The sequence below is a fragment of the Python bivittatus genome, unplaced genomic scaffold (genome assembly GCF_059951505.1).
Source record: "Python bivittatus isolate LINGU-HERP-01145 unplaced genomic scaffold, Pbiv_v1 ctg000060_np1212, whole genome shotgun sequence".
NCBI lineage: Eukaryota > Metazoa > Chordata > Lepidosauria > Squamata > Pythonidae > Python > Python bivittatus.
Window position 1 is genome coordinate 11,210,770 of NW_028277044.1, and position 18,804 is coordinate 11,229,573.

General features: G+C 39.3%; 1 protein-coding gene across 4 annotated transcripts in view; it reads left to right on the forward strand.

The window, feature by feature from the left end:
- The first annotated feature begins 2,584 nt into the window (after nt 1-2,584).
- The window catches only part of DOCK9 (dedicator of cytokinesis 9), a 135,060-nt gene continuing 118,840 nt past the window's right edge, over nt 2,585-18,804 (forward strand). For 3 of the 4 annotated variants that reach the window (XM_088136496.1, XM_088136497.1, XM_088136498.1), the window contains exon 1: nt 2,587-3,209. In XM_088136496.1, coding sequence (XP_087992622.1) covers nt 3,075-3,209 — 135 coding nt within the window. In that variant the 5' untranslated portion in view covers nt 2,587-3,074. Of the gene's footprint in view, nt 3,210-18,804 lie in introns of all 4 variants that reach the window. The other variant, XM_088136499.1, reaches the window with a different exon arrangement.

Here is an 18,804-nt window from a genome sequence, read left to right on the forward strand (position 1 = left end):
GGGAAAAGAGTGAAGCATAACTTTTTTTTACCAGCATATGGCCATTTCTATTTCTAGTCATTTATAAGGTCCTATAGCATCATCCAACCATTGATATCAGTAATGAAGAGAAGCTTTCTATCACCACAGTGATGCTTGGGTGAGTCTATAAGAAACTACAGATCACTCACGTGGAATGGTTTATTTCATTTTGCCCTTCTTCAATTAATGTGAAAGTCCAGTAGAGGTAATAGGATCTCAGTGAACTAATAAATGTGTTCTGAAACAGCAGATGTCCTTAGGCTGGATGCATGAAAAGTGGGGCCAGGTTATGCTCCAATTAGCTACTCTTCCTAAGCTGGTTTCTTTAATAATTTAGTTTTTTATGTATTCAGCCAAGAAAACAAACAAATGGACCATTGAACAAATCAACACAGAGTTCTCATTTGAGGCGCAAGTGACCAGGCTCAAATTATCCTACTTTGGACAAATATACAAAGACTAGCTCTCTGGAGAAGGCTCTAATGCTGGGAAAGGCGGAAGGAAAGAGGACGACCAGCAGCAAGGTGGATGGACTCAGTTACAGTGGCAATGAGTTTATTGTTGGAAGACCTGAAAGACCAGGTTAGGGACAGATTTGTTACAGAGAAAATCTATCTATATGGTTGCTATGATTTTGGCACCAACCTGATGGTACATAATCAATTCATTTATTAATTTATATGGCATCAGTATGTTACGTCTTATATGATTGTACAACTCACTGAAGTTTACAATCATATAAAACATAACATACTGTACTCTGCAAGAACCAGAGGTTTTATCAAAATGACAAAATGTACATTGTGATGTTACAATGTCTATCCCTTACACGCTTGGGTATGACGTCTCAGTGCAATACAAAGGGTGAAGTTTGCAGCACAACGCACATTTTGTCATTTGCTGCCTTTGATGAAAACACAATAGAGATTGAATGCCACAATGCAAATTCCACATTAAAAATTAATAATAAAAAATGATGGTACCAAAACACTAGACAATATCAACTCTTAAAAATAACATCTGAACAGCTTTTCAAAAGGCCACCAGAGCTTGTAGCAAATACAAAAACAACCCCATAATTTCTGAGCCTCCACAGATCTCACCTTTTCAACATTCCCAAATGAGACAAATGGGTTAGTCCTACCAGCAAGGTTGATCCTGCAAGTATCCAGGAGCTAAGCTGTCACAGCTTTAAATATTAAAACCAACACTTTGAACTGTATCTATTGTAAGAACAGACAGTGCCAGAAATGATCTGTTTATTGAGTATCAGGCTTTGGTTCATTTAACATGCTAAGTAATGGTGTAGTATAATGTATGAACCAGATCTTAGTATTCCATGGGCAACATGAGAATTCAGCCCAAGAAATCATCAACAATTTTCTGGGTAATTGAATTTTGCTTCCTCATCTTTCAGGGGTTGCAAGGAAGCAATGGGTAAATTCTGTTCCTTCCTGTAATAATTTAAATATAAGAATACATATGTAGCTTAAAAGAAATACTAACAGGAACATCCTTTTCGCTGCATTTTAAAATTATATCATCTTTATCTGCTTCACTTGTACCTATCATCAAAGCTGGGCAAATTTTTGGTTATTCATTTTTATTAAAATCTCAAGAACCATCAGCAGCTGAAGTTAACTGCCAAACAGTAGCTTGGCGCAGATTTATATTTAGCAGAATTTAATAAGTTCCTCTCTTGATTCCCCCCTTATTTCATTTCAGCAGTTTAATAATTATACACTTTTGGTTTATTTGCTTGAAAATTGGGATTAAAACACTTTGCTTATCTACTGCAAATCATCTGCTTATCTACCTAACTATCCCTGTTTTGCTATTCTGATATACATAAAAAGGGTATCAGTAGTAGTAACAAAACTAAAAGTAGAAAACCTCTTTCCCAGGCTTATTCCAGTTCTATAATATGGAGCTGTATTTGGCTGTAGTTCAATAATAATAGGAAAATGTATTTTTTATTACATGGAAAAGTACCTAAGAGTATCCGGTAGATTAGGGTGTTTTTTAAAATAGTAGAGTTACATAACTATGGATCAAATCCACGACCTGACCTTATTCCTGAAGTTTTTAAAGTAATAGGGTATATATACCGGAGTGGTCAAAGCATCTACTCACTGCTTGCGGGAACTCACTCCATGATAGGTGATAAAAATGTAACCACTGCAAAAGCACATTGTATTAAAATGCCTATTTTAAAAACGCCAATATTGATAAAAAAATAAAGGGGGGAGGACGTATTTATGTTACTTAGAAATCCACTATATTTGAATTCCTGTCTCAACAGTTGCCCATACTATAACAAAAAAATAATTTACGTTACGTGCACATAGGATCTCCAATTATTTGGAGTTCCGTGCGCTGAACTCGGCCGCCCCGAAAGACGCGGTTGTCTGAAAGGGACGCTTCTGCACCGCTCTGGTTCGCTAAATGACCCCATCACGGGAGCTCCGACTGGGGAAAACGAGGTCACCACTTGGGAGGGAATGGAATTTCCGCTCTTCGCTGGCCACGCCCCAAATCTAGGCTGCCGAAACGAGGGGCGGGGACTACTAGGGTGGGAGTAACGGAGCAACCGCACAGGTAAACGCATCGTCCAATCAGAGGCCGTGTAAGGAAATAGGTTAGGCGGCCGCCGCGCACTTTCATTTAAAGCGACACCACGAATTACTAGAAAGGACAGTCGGGCCACGCCCCCTCATTCCGCTTGCGCCAATCAGCCTCCGAAGGATCGCTGTCTCCCGAGCGTGCCAGTGTTTGGAGCGAGGGGAGCGGCGGCGGCGGGCGCCGTCTCGCGAAAGGGAGGGGCTACCTGACAGGAGCGGCGGCGCGAGGCCAGCCGGCGCCGAGCCAATTGCGACACGGGAGGCACCGGCGGGCGGATCGGGCGGCTGCGCTCGAAGAGGGGGATGGGGCGCTCGAGCGCCTGCGAGGCAGCGCCCTGAGAGGTGGCCGGGCCGGGCTCGGTCCCCCGCGGCGAGGGGGCCGCCGGGAAGGGCGATTCAGGGAGGAAGGAGCGGAGGACCGGAGCGGGAAGGATGGCTACGATGCCTCTTCAGTCCGCGGTCGCCTCCTCGGAGACTCGGAAGTTCACGCGGGCGCTCAGCAAGCCGGGCACGGCCGCCGAGTTGCGGCAGAGCGTCTCCGAAGTGGTGCGGGGCTCCGTTCTTGTGGTGAGTGGCGGCGAGGGGCCGACGGCGGAGGCCCCCGAGCGGAGCGGATGGCCTTCCTCTTCTCTCCGGTGGGCTCGGAGACCCCTGCGCCCCTTCCTTCCTTCTTTGCTTGGCTGGGACGAGGCAGCGGCCACACCTGAGTTGGCCGCCCGAGCCCTCTCCCACTTGGAGGCCCCCGCCCCGCCCGCCGCGCGGGTCTGTCTGAAAGCAGCTTAGGGTTCACGTATTGCCCCGTCTGTGCCCCTGTTCCCTTCAGACGTCTCTCCCCGCGCCTCGTCCAGGGCCGCTCGTTCCCAGGGAAGCGTGTCTCAGCATCGCTCTCGGAGGGTGCGCAGGAAGGAAGGACGTGGCCGAGGCGTTTAATTCGGATTCCGCTTCTCCCCGTCCCACTGCATGTCCAGCTCCCTTTTCTAGTCGAAGTCGCCGTGGCGGAATTCCCGGGGCTCGCTCGGGCAGCGGAAAACCGCGCTCGGGGCTGAGATAGCGACGCCTGCTTCCGGCTCGGCTTTCCCACCTTTCGTTTTCCTCCCGATTTCTGTAGAGACCTGTTTCCCGTTGTCTGAATCCTTCTGTTTCCCGTTCCCTGCTTCGAAAAACTGAGTACACAGGAACGGGAAGGAGGGGGTGATCTCTTCCCATCTGCAGCAGCTGGCTCCAGACGTGCGGTTTTCCCTTTTCTGTAAAAACTTCCGTCCATTCACAAGGAGTCCCGCCTTCGTTTCCTTCCCGCGATATCTATGAATGAATGAACGGCTGGAAAACTTCGGAGAGAATTTCAGGGGTTTATGGGGATAAAAAGGTGTCACGAAACACCGCTCTGAAATACTCAGCCCTGCTTTGAAAAAATCAAAAAGCACTAAATCTTTTTAGTTTTATGCTTTCACACTCTATTATAGGAGAGAAAATCCAATCCAGTATTTCTATCTATCTATCTATCTATCTATCTATCTATCTATCTATCTATCTATCTATCTATCTATCACTGTCTTCTGTTTAATTTTTGTTTTGTTATGAACTGAAATGTTTCACTGACTTTTTGTAATAAGGACAGAGATTTTTGACGGGTTGTCTTTAAAAAGTGGGCAGGACCAGAAGAAAGAAGCTGGTAGAATCATGACAAATGTGAAAGTGATTTGATTCAATTATTTGTCAGTTAAAATTAAACTAATTTAGTTTAGTGTTTTACTCTGTGTGTACCTATTACTTTTCTCCTTCTGTGGGAATGTGCATGTATTGTATGTGTTCTGTCCTGAGGCTGCAGGTTATAGACCTCTGATCTACATGGAATTAAATACTGCTTTGGCAGCTTTGATTCTCCTTCAGCTCTTTTTCCTGCAGTGTGCTGGTATTCAAAAAGCTGCTTGCTCATTTTCACCCAGATAAGTTAAGGAGAAATCTGTATCTACAGTAATAGACAAGATTTCAATGTGTTGGTGAAATACTGGAGGAGAGAGAGAGAGGAGACAGAGACAGAGACAGACAGACAGACAGACATTGGAGTGAATTCTAGTCCTGCCTTAGGCACAAAGCCAGCTGGGTGATGTTGGGCCAGTCATTCTCTCTCAGCCCCAGGAAGCAGGCAGTGGCAAACCACTTCTGAAATCTTGCCAAGAAAATTGCAGGGACTTGTCTAGGTGCTCACCAGGACTCAAAGGCACCCCCCCCCCAAATACTGTACAAGCTATTTGGTGTTAATAATTTGGATGTCTGTATTCACAACAGTAGTCAAGATTTGGTAAATTGCAGAATTTGATGGTGATATTAAAGAATCTTACTATCTATTCGAACACTTGACATACCTCTGGCCCTTAAAAATAGAAATCTAGTTTCTTTGAATTTGGGAGACCATGAATTCTAGTCCTCCAGGCAGCTGGGTGACTTTGGGGAAATATGAGTCTCTCTCTCTCTCTCAGCCCAACTCACAAGCTTGTTGTGGGGCACATAGGAGGAGGGAGCATTATGTACTCATTAAGAGTTGACACTGACTTGATGGTACATAATCAATTTTAAGTTGAACAAATAGAGGTGGGATATAAATCAAATAAATAGTTTTTAGCTCAGGTAATAATTTCTATATACTATACAGTAATTCAAGTATGATAGGCATTGCTACAGATACATAAATTAAAGATAGCTTTAAAATATAATTTTCTAGTCAAGACTCTTTTTCTTCAAATTTGGAATAATTTTATTAAAGGTATTTAAGGACATATATATTACATGATTGTCTTTTTGGTGACTGCAAGTTACATGTTATGCTATACTGTCTCTTACTTCTTTTGGTTTCAAGTAGAAATTAGGCAGGATTGAGCAATGGTCCCTTCAAGGTGTTTTAGGACTAAATCTATTATGGATCTTATTGCTGGTGGGGTTAGTCACACTGGTCAAAACATTTATAGGGCCAAAGTTGCACTCACAGCTTTGAAGATTGAGAATAACATGGCCAGCAATGACTTGGTTGTACTTTTCTATTGCACTGACTTAGTTTAACATTATTTGCATCTTGGCTATGTGTCAGTATGTTGCATATACTCCTAGTTGGTAGGATGTGGCTAATGGCATGGTTACTTGCCGGGTAATCTCCAGATTAGAAATTCTAGCTTGCGAACAAGAATGTGAGCATGCTTGGAGCAAATTTAGATTTTGGTTGTACTTGGGGTGCACTGAGTAGGAAGTGCTCTAACTGTCCTTACCATTAGCAGGAAATGCTGCATGTAGTGTGATACGACTAAGGTTGGCAAACGTAGTCTATACGTCCTCTGTTTTACAAAACAGAATTATGTGAAAGCCTTGATTGTTCAAAGCGATAATGGACAGTGGAGATCAGTATCTATGGACTTTTCTGGTGATCACCGTAGCATAAAGCATGAAATTTAGAATGTAAGAAAGTAAATGGTGAAAAAATGAATGAAAGAAAGAAAAGGAAGAAAAGGAAGAAGAAAGTTGTGTGTCTATGAAACTTAAAGAAAAGAATGTAATAGGGTTAAATGAAGATGGTCTGATCTTGTGGAGTTGATGAATATATACAGGAAAGTGAAGAGGTAGATTTAATTATGAATGAACTAGTGATCTCTGTTCTTACAGATGCATATGAAAATAGGAATGGTTGGTGACAGTTGCCTATCATTTGTCATAATAGGATGAGTTTTGGTTAAAACTATAACATTCTGAATGAAAGTGATCTGGGAAAAATTACCTTGCAAAGGTGACATGAATGAATAGGAATGAGTTGAGAGAGTAAGAAAAAGCAGTTGGGTGATTTGGCAACCCAAGAATGAATGAGAATTTATGGCTGTGATGAGTTTTTAGAAAAATATTTTTCTGAGTACGTGATTTAAACAATTCTATTCATGCTTACAGACAGAAAAGGAACGAAGACCATGACTGAATGAAAGACTAAGAGAAATAATGATAGAGCAATGATTCAGGATTCTGAAAGTGGATTACGGTATCAAGAGTGGATCTTGAGGAAAAAATAGGCATGAAAGAAAGAGCATTTTTTCTTTATGAAAAAGTATTACAAGATAGATTAGTTTCCCAATTGAAAGAATGGAAAATTGACATAAGGAAAGACGGCATAAAAGGTGCTTGGAATAAGGTAAACAGAATTATGTTTCAGAGTACCACATAAATGTATATGGAGTTATGATAATAGGGCGTATGAAAAAGAACGCTTTGTGGAATGATGAAGTGAAAGAGTCTGTGAATGCATATAAAAGTTTTTTTTTTTTTAATCTGCACTCAGTTGTTACCGACTCTGCAGTGACTGCTTTGGACGAGTCCTTGCAGTTTTCAAGGCAAGGTGTTTCGGAAGTGGTTTGCCAGTGCCTCCTTCCTAGAGCAGAGCCCAGCTGGCGAGCGGAGGAGGCGGGATTTCCGTTGTGTCGCGCCTTTTTCAGGCGTGTGCGGGTTCCGCGCTACCGGCAACTGCTCCCGTCTCCTTTTGCAAGGTGCTGCCAGCATTTTTCCTCCCACTGGAGTGAGAGTACCCATTTATCTACTCACGTGAGTTTTCGAACTGTTGGGTTGACAGGAACTGGGGAGGAAACAGGAGCTCACCCTGCTAACGCAAAGGCTGGGCTCGAACTGCTGAAGTATCGACCATTTCTGGCGGGCAACTTTCAGCGTCATTAAGCCGCTGCGCCACCATGTCCCCTTATATAAAAGTATACTTGCTGCAAAAACTAGGATGTAGAGAGTGAAGATAGTGGCAGAGAATGTAGTCAGAGAGATCAAAAGGAAGCAGAGGGAATACACAACAATTTCTATAAAAGTTGTTTTGGAAGTGAGTAAAAAATAAATAAGGAGCCTCCAGCAACATTATTGGATCAAATGATCTGGGATGAAAATGAAGTCAGAAGATGCCAGAAGGAATATATAAGAGATTTGCATAGAAATGTTAGTGGAATTGAAGGGTAGAGTTGAAGACAATGCTAGAAATGTTAGTATCCATGAGAAAAATAATGAACGTGAAGTCATAAATCCTGTGAGAATGTTGTAAAATGGTAAGACTGCAGATACAACTGAAGAAATACTAAAATACAGATGATGTTTGCTTCTGGAATAACTGTGCAATTTGCTTAATGTGTGTTTGGATCTGTACTTTATGTACTTGTAGTTGGGATTCACTTAGCTTAGGGGGAGCTTCAGAGGATCCTGGAGGAAACAGATTATCTGGACCCCTTACAGTCAGGTTTCAGGCCCAGTTATGCGACAGAAACAGCATTGATTGCACTTTTAGATGATCTCTGGTGAGAGCGGGATGGGGGTAGTGCGTTCATCCTCACTCTTCTTGACCTCTTGGCGGCTTTCGATACCATTGACCATGGTATCCTTTTCGGTCAGCTGCAGGAGTTGGGGCTGGATGGCACAGTTTTATGCTGGTTCAGCTCTTTCCTCAAAAGCTGACACCAGTCGGTGTGATAGGGAGTGAGAGATCCAGCCCGCAGCCCCTCCTTTGTGGGGTGCCTCAGGTTCAGGGCTCTCCAACTTAACATCTACATGAAACCGCTGGGTGAGATCATCCGGCACCGTGGGATGAGGTATCATCAGTATGCTGATGATATACTCAACTATATATCTCCATCCCAGGTGACCTAAGTGATGCTGTGTCTACCCTTTCGTGATGCCTGGAGACTGTAGGAGCCTGGATAGGGGACAACAGGCTTCAACTGAACCCTGGTAAGAAGGAGTGGCTGCAGATACAGGGAGCCTCAAGATCTAGGAGCTTATCATCTCTGGTTCTAGATGGGATTGCACTACCCCAGACAGACCCAGTGCACAATCTGGGGGTCCTCCAAGACTAACAACTCCTGTTCGAACAGCAAGTGGCAGTTGTGGCTAGGAGGGCCTTCGCGCAGCTTCGTGTTGTGCATCAGTTATGCCCCTTCCTGGATTAGGAGGCCCTCTGCGCAATCACTCATGCCTAGTCACCTCCCGTTTGGATTACTGCAATGCTCTCTACATGGGGCTACCCTTGAAGAGTATTCGGAAACTACAGCTGGCACAAAATGCAGCAGCACATTTTCAATGCCCCTAGGGTGGCCCATATAACAACTCTGTTATGCGAGCTGCATTGGTGGCCGGTTTGCTTCCAGGTCCAATTCAAGGTGTTGTTATCACCTTTAAAGCCCTTCATGGCACAGGACCAGGTTATCTGAGGAGCCGTCTCACCCCAGTTATATCTGCCCGCCCCACTCGGTCTGGCAGAAGGGGCGTGTTGTGGAACCCACCAGTCAAGGAATTGTGGCTGGCAGGGTCTAGGAAGAGGGCCTTTTGTGTTGTGGCCCCTGCCCTGTGGAACAGTTTGCCAGCTGAGGTGTGGGCTGCCCCCACTTTTTTGGCCTTCTGAAAAGGTGTAAAAACATGGCTACGCCGGATGGCCTGGGGGCCTGATGGGGGCTTGCTTTCCTGGAGCTGGCTGGTGGGATGATTGATACTGCTTCCCTATCTTCTTGATTTGTATATTGTTTTTTATAGATTCATTGTTTGTGTTTCAATCGGGGGGTATTTGTATTTTTATCATTTTACTGTCTTGGTTTTTAATTGTAAGCCATCCAGAGTCACCCTCTGGGGGAGATGGGCAGCATATAAATGTAATAAATAAATAAATAAATAAATATCCTTAAGAACTGTTGTTACTATTCCCTTATATAAAGGACAAGGTAGCAAGGAAATTAGCTTGTTTACTGTGCCAGGGAAGGTTCTTATTGAAGGGGTACAGGAGGTATCAGTAAGCAAACTGCTGGAAGCATTGTTTAACTTTGAGCTGAGCAAGATGGGTGTGGATCAGATTTTTTCTCTTTGAAGGCCACTGAGAAATGTATGAATTTGAGAAAGAAGTTTATTATATATTTGTTGATTGTGGAAAGCATATGATAAAGTAAGTAAGGTTGAATTATGGATATGTTTAGTGAATATATGAAGGTTGGTTCCTGAGTGCAATACAGGAAGTATGATTTTGAGGTGTAACTTGTGTGAGAATTAATGGAGTGCCTAGTATATGTACTGAACAGGGAGTAAGACAAGAATGGGTGTTATTCCCTGGTTTTTAATATTTTTATGATTAAGCGTATACAGAATACTTACAATAACATTAGAGTTCGTTGACAGATGGAAAAACAGCTATATATAGTGTGCTTCTGCCCATTTTGTTACATGGAAGTGAAAGTTGGGTCTGTGAGTAGAAACATAAAAGTTAAATGCTGTGCGTATGAATTACTTAAGAGGTATGAGCGATAAGAAATAGCTGTTCCTCATATCCTATCCACAGAAGTTTTGTGGCTGTCTCATAGTCCCGATTAGCTTAAGGATGTTTTGTTTTAGAGAAAAATTAAATAAGTTAATTTCCCTCCATCCTCAAATCATCAACAGTCAGCCGACTTAATACTTCGAAAAAATCATCTATGATTTTTCGAACAAAAATTATGCAGGCCTGCGGACCAGGTAATTATAGTCTGGTGTGGCAGAAGTATTATGCACATCCAGTACTTTTAACCGTCTATTCCAGAGTCAACCCTATACAATAGCCCTTTCACCTCCTTTCTTGGCCATCGTACTTTTCTTTATCAAATGTGGAGTCAGCAAGACTCTCAGCAAATTATGGTTTATTCATATAGAAATCAGGATAGTACTAGCCAAGATCCTAGTCTTTTGCAAACTTAATTTTAACCTGTCATCTCTTCTATCTCTAATTAATTTAAGCTATCACTGAGCTTGGAGATTTGGATGTGCCTGTGCAGTGGTTGTATTGATTTCTTGCTGGTTGTTTTCATTATGTATTCATCACTTGTATTGTTATGTGTTGATTATGGTGCTTTTAACTGATAGCCTCCCAGAGTCATGAATTTGAGGTGGGTGACCATATCAATTGAAGTAATAAATAAATAAATCTGGTAGCATAACCCAAATCATAATGAAGGAAAATCCAAATAAAAAGTACAGTGGTACCTCGGGATACGAACTTAATCCGTTTCGTGACTCTGGGCGTATCCCGAGTTGGTCGTAACCTGACGCAAATTTCCCCATAGGGTTCAATGTAAATCTGGTTAATCCGTTCCGCCCTCCGAATTTGGTCGCACCCTGAAGCAAATTTTCCCATAAGGTTCAATCTAATCACCGTTAATCCGTTCTGGTGTCCGCGGATCACGTGTCGGGTGGGAAAACAGCCGGGCACGGCGCGGCAGGAAAACGGCCGGGCGCGGCGCGGCGGGAAAACGGCCGCGGACCACGTGTCAGGGCGGAAAAATTGCCGTACCCCGAGGCGGAGTTCGCACATTGAGGTAAATTTTTGCGGCCGGAGCTGGTCGTAACCTGAAAAGTTCGTTAGTAGAGGCGTTCGTATCCCGAGGTACCACTGTATTACATTGTTTTTAAATTGCCTACAGATCACTCTTTATAAACTGTTCTAGAATCTTCCTAGGTATCAATGTGAGGCTGACTTCTCTTTGTTTTTTAAAGTTAGAAACAACATTTGTATAATTTTAGATTTCTCAAAGTTACTATATAAATTTACAGCCATCAATTTGTTTCCTTAGTGCCATAGGATGCAGTTCATTTGGTCTTGGGAACTTAAACTCATTCAGAGTAAAGAGATACTCTGTGACCCTGTTTCAGTTAGTTCTAGGCTACAGTTGTACCTCTTTATCCTGTTCTTCAGAATTTCCCTGTGGCATATATACAGGTAGCCCTCAGTTAATGATTGCAATTGGGACTGGGAACTCTGTTGCTAAGCAACATGGTGGTAAAGTGAAAAATCACGTGACCATGCTGACTTATGATGGCAGTTCCAGTTGCAGTTGTTAAGTGAATTATGTGGTTGTTAAGCACATCATGTGACTGCGACTTGTGACTTCCTGCCGGCTTTCCTATTGACTTTGCTTGTCAGAAGCTGGTAGTGAAGGTCACAAATGGTGATCACGTGACTGTGGGACGCTGCGACTGTTCTAGTTGTGTGCCAGTTGCCAAGCATCCGAATCATGATCACGTTACCATGGGGACACTGTGATAGCTGCAATTTCAAGGACTGGTCATAAATTTTCTTGTTCAGCACTGTCATAACTTTGAATGGTCACTGAAGGAGTGGTCGCTAAGCGAGGACTACCTGTACTTTTTTGGTTGATCACTGAACCAAAATAGGAGTTGATGGCATTCTGATGTCTTCATTGAGTAGCAAATATATCAATTCTTTTCCATTTGAATTTATTTAAAGAAGCCCCCCATTTTTGTTGTTAGCATCCTTGACTAACCTCAGCTTATTTTGAATTTTACATTTCCTGACACCTTCTTTACAGTTCTGGGCTACTTGGCATGTCCTCTTTCTCAATAATCTGGATCTCTTTCCGCCTCTTATACATATGTCCTTTCCTCCCTCTACAGGGGATAGTCACATTGGTACTTTCTGCTATAATTTTTTTTCCTCATGGGAATGATTTGCAATTGTGCTGTTGTTATTTCTTTTTTAAAGAATGTTCATTCATCTTGAGCTCCTTTTTCTATTAGGTTCTCTTGTCATGGAATTCCTGTTTCTCAATTCATTTAAATCTGCTTTCTTGAAGTCCAAGATATGTGCTCAGCTGCCCTTGGTTTTAATTTCTCTTATGAGTATTACATGGTCACTTTCCTCTGTAATCTTGCTACTTCTGTTGCCTTCCCTATTAATTAGTATTAGGCCTTCCATATTGGTTAATATCAAGTCAAGGAAAGGAGATCCATGTCTTCTTTCCTCCGGCTGTAAAGAAGAAACTTGAATGGTACATGAATTTCTAAGTTCCAAGTAAACTACAGTATATACAATTAAAGAGATGCATAAAGTCTAACCACTAGATGGAGTAATATTTCACAGTTTCAAATAATTGAAAGATTTAAGATTTGTAATAAAGTGAAATATTTGCTTACCCTTTAATACAGTATTTTTTATAGATATGTTTAAACATTTACATCATATATCATATAGTTTCTTGCTGAAGATATTGGTCAAAGGTAAAAACATCTTAAATCTCTGTTTTTTAAAAAAGTATCCATTAGAATGTCTTTTATATCTAAGTGACTGCAACTTGGTCTTATGGATAGGCAATTTGAATGTAAGCAATATAATGTGCAATATAAATGGTTAAAAATAGGAATTAATTTTGACTTTTTACTTCCCACACATACCTGATAAAGTAATATTATCATCTCACATGCAGTTCAGAGAGATTTTGAATATGTGTTATTCGCTATCATTTCCCCCCCTCAAGCTGCTGAGTATCCTTTCTCCCATTGGTTAAAATGAGAATTTTTGGTTTTAGTTTTCATTAAGACATTTTGGAGTTTTAAACCTTTGTACCATTATATATTTATATTAATATTCTTATACATCTGCTGCATATCAGGATTTGTCTGTCCCTTGCTCAAAATGTTTATGTTCAACAGAAGGACTGATATCTGAAAATATCCACTAGCAACCTTTTTATAAAAGGTCTCTTAAGAAAAAGGTTAACTGGAGACATTTTACGAGATTACACTGAATACAAAAAACAAAATATTTTCATATAAAATATATTTTGAAGTATCAGGCCATCTTTAAATGTCTATACTGGTTAATCACCTTTTTCCAAATACTGATTACAGCTGCTGATTTTGTCTTTATGTTACCCTGTTCTGGTCTTTTGCTGAATTTATTTTATTTTTACTGTTTTCTTGTATATTATTGTTTGGTTCCTTTTTGTATTACATATTTTTATTAGTTTTTACCAAACAATATCAGATAACTCCCCAAGATACATATGGGGAAAAAAAAGTCAAAAAGAAAAAATATAGAAAATACAGATATAGATCTGTATAGATCTATTGCAATGTGAATAAAGAGACAGGAATTATACATATGAAAATTTGCCATATGTATAAAGTATACTATATTATAGTCTATTGCTAGTGAGATAAACCATAAAAGCCATCCAAATTTGATAAAATTGTGGTTCCTGCCTTTGGTGTCTCATTAATTTAACTTTGTAATTTTTTCTAATGTAGCAATTGAAGAGGGTTTATTAATTTACAACTCAATTGTTCTGTTATCTAGAGTTTTCCAGTGTTGAACAATTATTATTTTGGCTGCTAAGATTAAATAAATAGTAAGTTCTTTATTTTTAAGCATATGGTTTGGCCATGTAAATAAATGCAGTAAACCTACCTTTGGGGAGCATTCAATTCTTTGATTAGTGATAGTACTTATCTCCCTAAAGATTTTTTGCCAAAAAATACTTTATTGTATGACCACCACAAATGAAAAAATGACCCTTTTTTTTTGACAACCTCTCCAACATTTGGGAGAATAATTTTGATATATATGTGCCAGCCTAACAGGAGTCAAATACCAACGATGTATAATCTTAAACTGCATTTCTTGCATTAAAGCTGAAGTAAATCTGCCCGGTTTCCATAACTTCTGCCAATTTGTCTCCTGTACGGGATTACCAAGATCAGTATCCCAATCTTTCTTTAAACCATATGATGGAGCCTCTATTTCTGATAGCAATAATAACCCATAAATTTTTGAAATTGCTCCTTTTGGTTGTTCTAAATAATGAACTATTAAATTCTCGAAATTGGTATAGGGCGGTGTTGCTGAGTCTCTAATATTTCTATTGCCCCAAAGAGATTTAAGTTGATACCAGAAGAGCCATGGTAACTTATCACCCGTTTGTTGCTCAATCTGATCTTTACGGAAAGGTTCCCTATTACTATAAAAATCCTTTAGTCTATAAAGATTATATTCTCTCAAAGATTTCATTTTAGCCAAAGCATAATAATCATCTTGACTGGGATGTTATTAAAAAAGTTAAAGGGGAAGTATCCTTTATCAAAACTGTGTCTCTACTCTTCCAAATTTGAAGCATTGTTTTAGTAAAAACATTTTCAATCTGTTTTATTCTAGAAAAATAGTTTGGGTGAAAAAAACATTGATTTATAAACTTATCTGGCTCTAGCATAGTTTCCATATGAATCCATTGTTTAGAAGAGTATTCCATAATAAATGGAATCATATGCCCTATTTGCTTTCTGGTAGGTAGGTAGTATTTTGTGACTGGTCATGCCCATCATGGGTGCCATTTTTTCACTATATCCACTTCGTGCTGTCAAAATTCCAAATATGTTGCCTGCCTCTGGTGAAGGATAAAGTGTCACTCTGGATATTTTAAAACTGCTAGATACAGACTGCTGAGACAACTGCCTCTGTTCTGCAAGACTGGGCACAGGTCTTTCTCCGATGTCATCCCTGTGGGACTGGGGGTGGGGACAAAGTAATTCCTGTGGATATATATGATCTTAGAGGCTGGTGGTTTGCATTGTAGCATGTCAGTTTCCTATTTATTGGCACAAAGGGATACTGTACATTATAGATTGGCTACATCTAGTCTATGCTTTTGCAATCTTTCTGGAGGCTGCCTGAATGGAGCTTGCTGGCTAGTTTGGAATCTTTGTTTTATTCTTGGTTTATGTAATTAATGTCTAGCCACCAGTTTATAACCAGAAATACAGATTTAATGGAAATTACAGAGTTATAGTATTAGTACTAACAATAATAGTCATTAAAGCTTAAGAGTTACAGTCTTTATGGAAATCAACATTTAGCATTATTCTGTTATCTTACTGTACTCATATTCAAGCCCAGTGTTTCTGGTTTTGATGCTTTTGTTCTAATCGAATTGCTGGGTTGATTGTGTAATGCTGTGCTGGTCAATGACCAAAATAAAGATTTGATTTGATAATACTAGTTTGTTAGAAATGTCTAGCCAGTGTGTTAACCAGAGCTTGGTTGTAGTCCTAAAGTCAACTTAGGAATCAGCATATAACAGGGTTATGTTACTTCTCCCTCTAGTCCAGCACTATCAGCAAGGCAGAATTCTGTTATTTGAAATATTTAGCTAAAGATTTCAGAGAGTGGGCATGCTTAATCAGCTAGATCGAACAACTCTTAGGTTGACACATTATACAAAGAGGAAATGTGGTTTGCTTGGTTTTGACTTCATGTATTGTGTCAAATCAGCCACTGTGGTTTATGTATTATGGTACATGGGTCAGTGTTAGGTGAGAACCCAACCACTGTGGCTTATTCAGCAAAGCATGTCTTCACATAATGTGATTTGAGCCACTGTTTAAGAACAGAGTACTCTGCATGTCCACTTAGAAATGAATTTACTAAGGGTTCTTCCTGGGGTAGCAGGTATAGGATTGTAGTCCCGGTACACAATAATTAATTTGTTTGAACTCAGTGGAAATTGCATCACAGTTAACATTTATAATTTTCTTTATTTGGAAATGTTGTATGAATGAAAAAAATAATCCATATTCTTTCATATTCCAGTAAATGTTATGCTACAAACATTCAATTCATTTGGAAAAGTTTAAAAAAAAAAGCTCAGTCTTATGCTCTCTAGTGGTTTACTATTTGCAGTACAGGCATATCTGAATATTTAAAATAAGCTTCCACAGTTGCACATATTGAAGCGTTCCCATAGCAGCAACAGATGGGCAAATCTCCTGCATCTTTTTTTTTTTTTTTTTTGCACAAGGGCAAAGGTTCTTTTTTTAAACATGCAGCAGGAATCTCACCCCCCCCACCCCACCCTGCCACCCCCATCCAGCACCTCAATATTTAGGTTGAGGAAAGAATTGTCTACTGGTGCAAATTCTAAGCTAAGCATTCTGGGAGAAGCTTTTCTTGCAGCAGATGAGAATTCTTTGTGCCTGGCACTAGAAGCTGCAGCAGAGTGGTGGGGTGTTTTTTTTTTTTTTGGGGGGGCTTCAGAAACATTTGAGAATATTGACAAATGGAAATCAAGGCAGTTTAGTTAGGAATGTTACATTTTTTATCTATTTGCTTTTCCAGCATTTCAGGGAGGATTCTGTTAGAGGCAAAGCTACATTATGAGGTGTGGCTCTTGCTGCTATCTTCAAAGGATTTTTGGCATTCTTCGACCTAAGCTTAGAATATGGTGCTATTAAATCTTAATAGAGACATTCTGCTGGAGTGGCTGAAGAAAACCATGCTTGTGAATTAAAGGAATATATTCTGGAAATAGAGGCGTAAGCTGGAAGGGCAAGCTGACGAATATTTGTAATGGGTTGCACAACTAGTGTTATTCTGTTTAAAGGTATTCGTACAGTTATTGAGAGAAACTGTTCATATATTTGCAAACATCAAAGAGAAAATAAAGCTCTGGAATATACAGCAAATAGCTTAACAAAAGAAGACTCTGGGAGACTGATCCATTCATTTTTGGTAAATGTTGATGTGCTTCATTAAGATATTTTAAAATGATTTAATATATTTTATATCTGATGCTTCTGAAATTGTCCACCCGTTCTGATTCTGTTGCTGTTGAATCATTATTACTATTTTAATAATAGTACAACATGGTATAATGCTGCTGATATTCTTTTTTAAGCAATATTTTTAGTAAAACATTGATTTTTGGGGGGGTATGTCTATGCAGTACTATTTTTAGCATGCTCATTGTTGTTTTATGAATGTCCAAAGCATGTGTCTGGAAAAAGGAGATATTTCTAACTAAAATTGGTAATAGAAGGTAGAAGAATAAAACAAGTTATTCCTTCCTGTATGGATGAAGTGGTTGCTGGTAAGGATAAGCAAAATATTTAGAAGAAAGTTAGAGCTTTTAAAGTATGTTTTTATTTTTATAATGAAGTGGATATATAGCATAAGGAAGTTGTTGAATAGGGTGTACTTAGCAATGTATGATGTATCTTGGCATTGGACCTGTTGTATTGGCATTTGAGGGAGTGGTAATGTAGCATCTGATAGTTTAGTAGTACAGACAATCAATGTACATAACAAGTATGCATTTTAATGGCTTCTGACATTAATAATGAATATAGTACTGATTATTTTATTAAGTCTGATTTGACAAAAATGTATGTTAACCTAAAAGAAAGTTAATTAGACCAAATCTTTATGATGACAGTTATTTTGAAATTCTCTCAATATTTTCTGATTTTATTTTATGTGAACAATGTTTTTGAGAAAAGATGCACTGAGCATTAAAATAAATCTTTGCATAGACTTTTAAATATTTATTAAGATAATTACCAACTGCTTTTCTGACCAAAGTCATCCCCAAGGAGATAATTTTTAAAAACAAGACAATTATATTAAGTAAATTGCAGGTGGGATCATAAGCCAGATTTTGGGGTATCCTGGCTACAAATCCTTTGGAACCAGTATCATTTGTATAAGAATAGTTTTATATAATTTATAGGTAATATATTCTAGAAAGCAATCCACTTTTAGCATTTTACAGCAACTGCAGAAATACTCTTTAAGGTAATCCCATATAAAGCAGATCAGAGTCATTTTAAAAAATGAAGTATTTATGGAGTAAATGAAGCATTTTAATAATATGATGTATTTGATTTTTTAAAGAAGGCACATTAATTTCTTTGTTTAGCCATAAAATCAAATTCTATAATAAATAGAAGGTACAAGGTAGAATCAAGCTTCTGACCCTTCTTAAATAATTATATATATAAACAAATATAATTCCTCCATTTCTCTGAAATCCTTTGAAGGAAATACTGAGTATTAAAACTTGCATTTTTGGTTATAACCAAATTTGATCAAAAGCACTTCTGATCAAGAACTGCTGTAACAAGTAGAATAAACATTGTCCTGTTGTGATTAAAACCCAAAGGCTAAAAATACAGTACTTTGCCTCAAACTTCTCCTATATTATTTCCTGAGAATAAAATGAGTAGCACTGAATCCTGAATTTTTTATTTGGTTGCTTTCTTAGATTTGTCATTTAGGTTTGTATTTCTGCTTTCAGTGTCTCCATTTTCATTTCTTTGAGTACTGATTTCGATGCTAATGTCTGTTCACAGAAGCAATTTACTTTTCTTTCCCTTCCCCTGAAGCTCTCATCATCTTTCAGTTTTGATTCTGAGGACTGGAAGACTTTCTGGAAATATAGGGCCTGGTGCATAGGATTTGTGAGAGAAACATACATCACAGAAAAGAATCATTCCTATTCAGAATGGAGAAGTCAGTAGCAGTCATCTTTATCATTTGAAGATATGCTCCATTTGCTCAATTGCA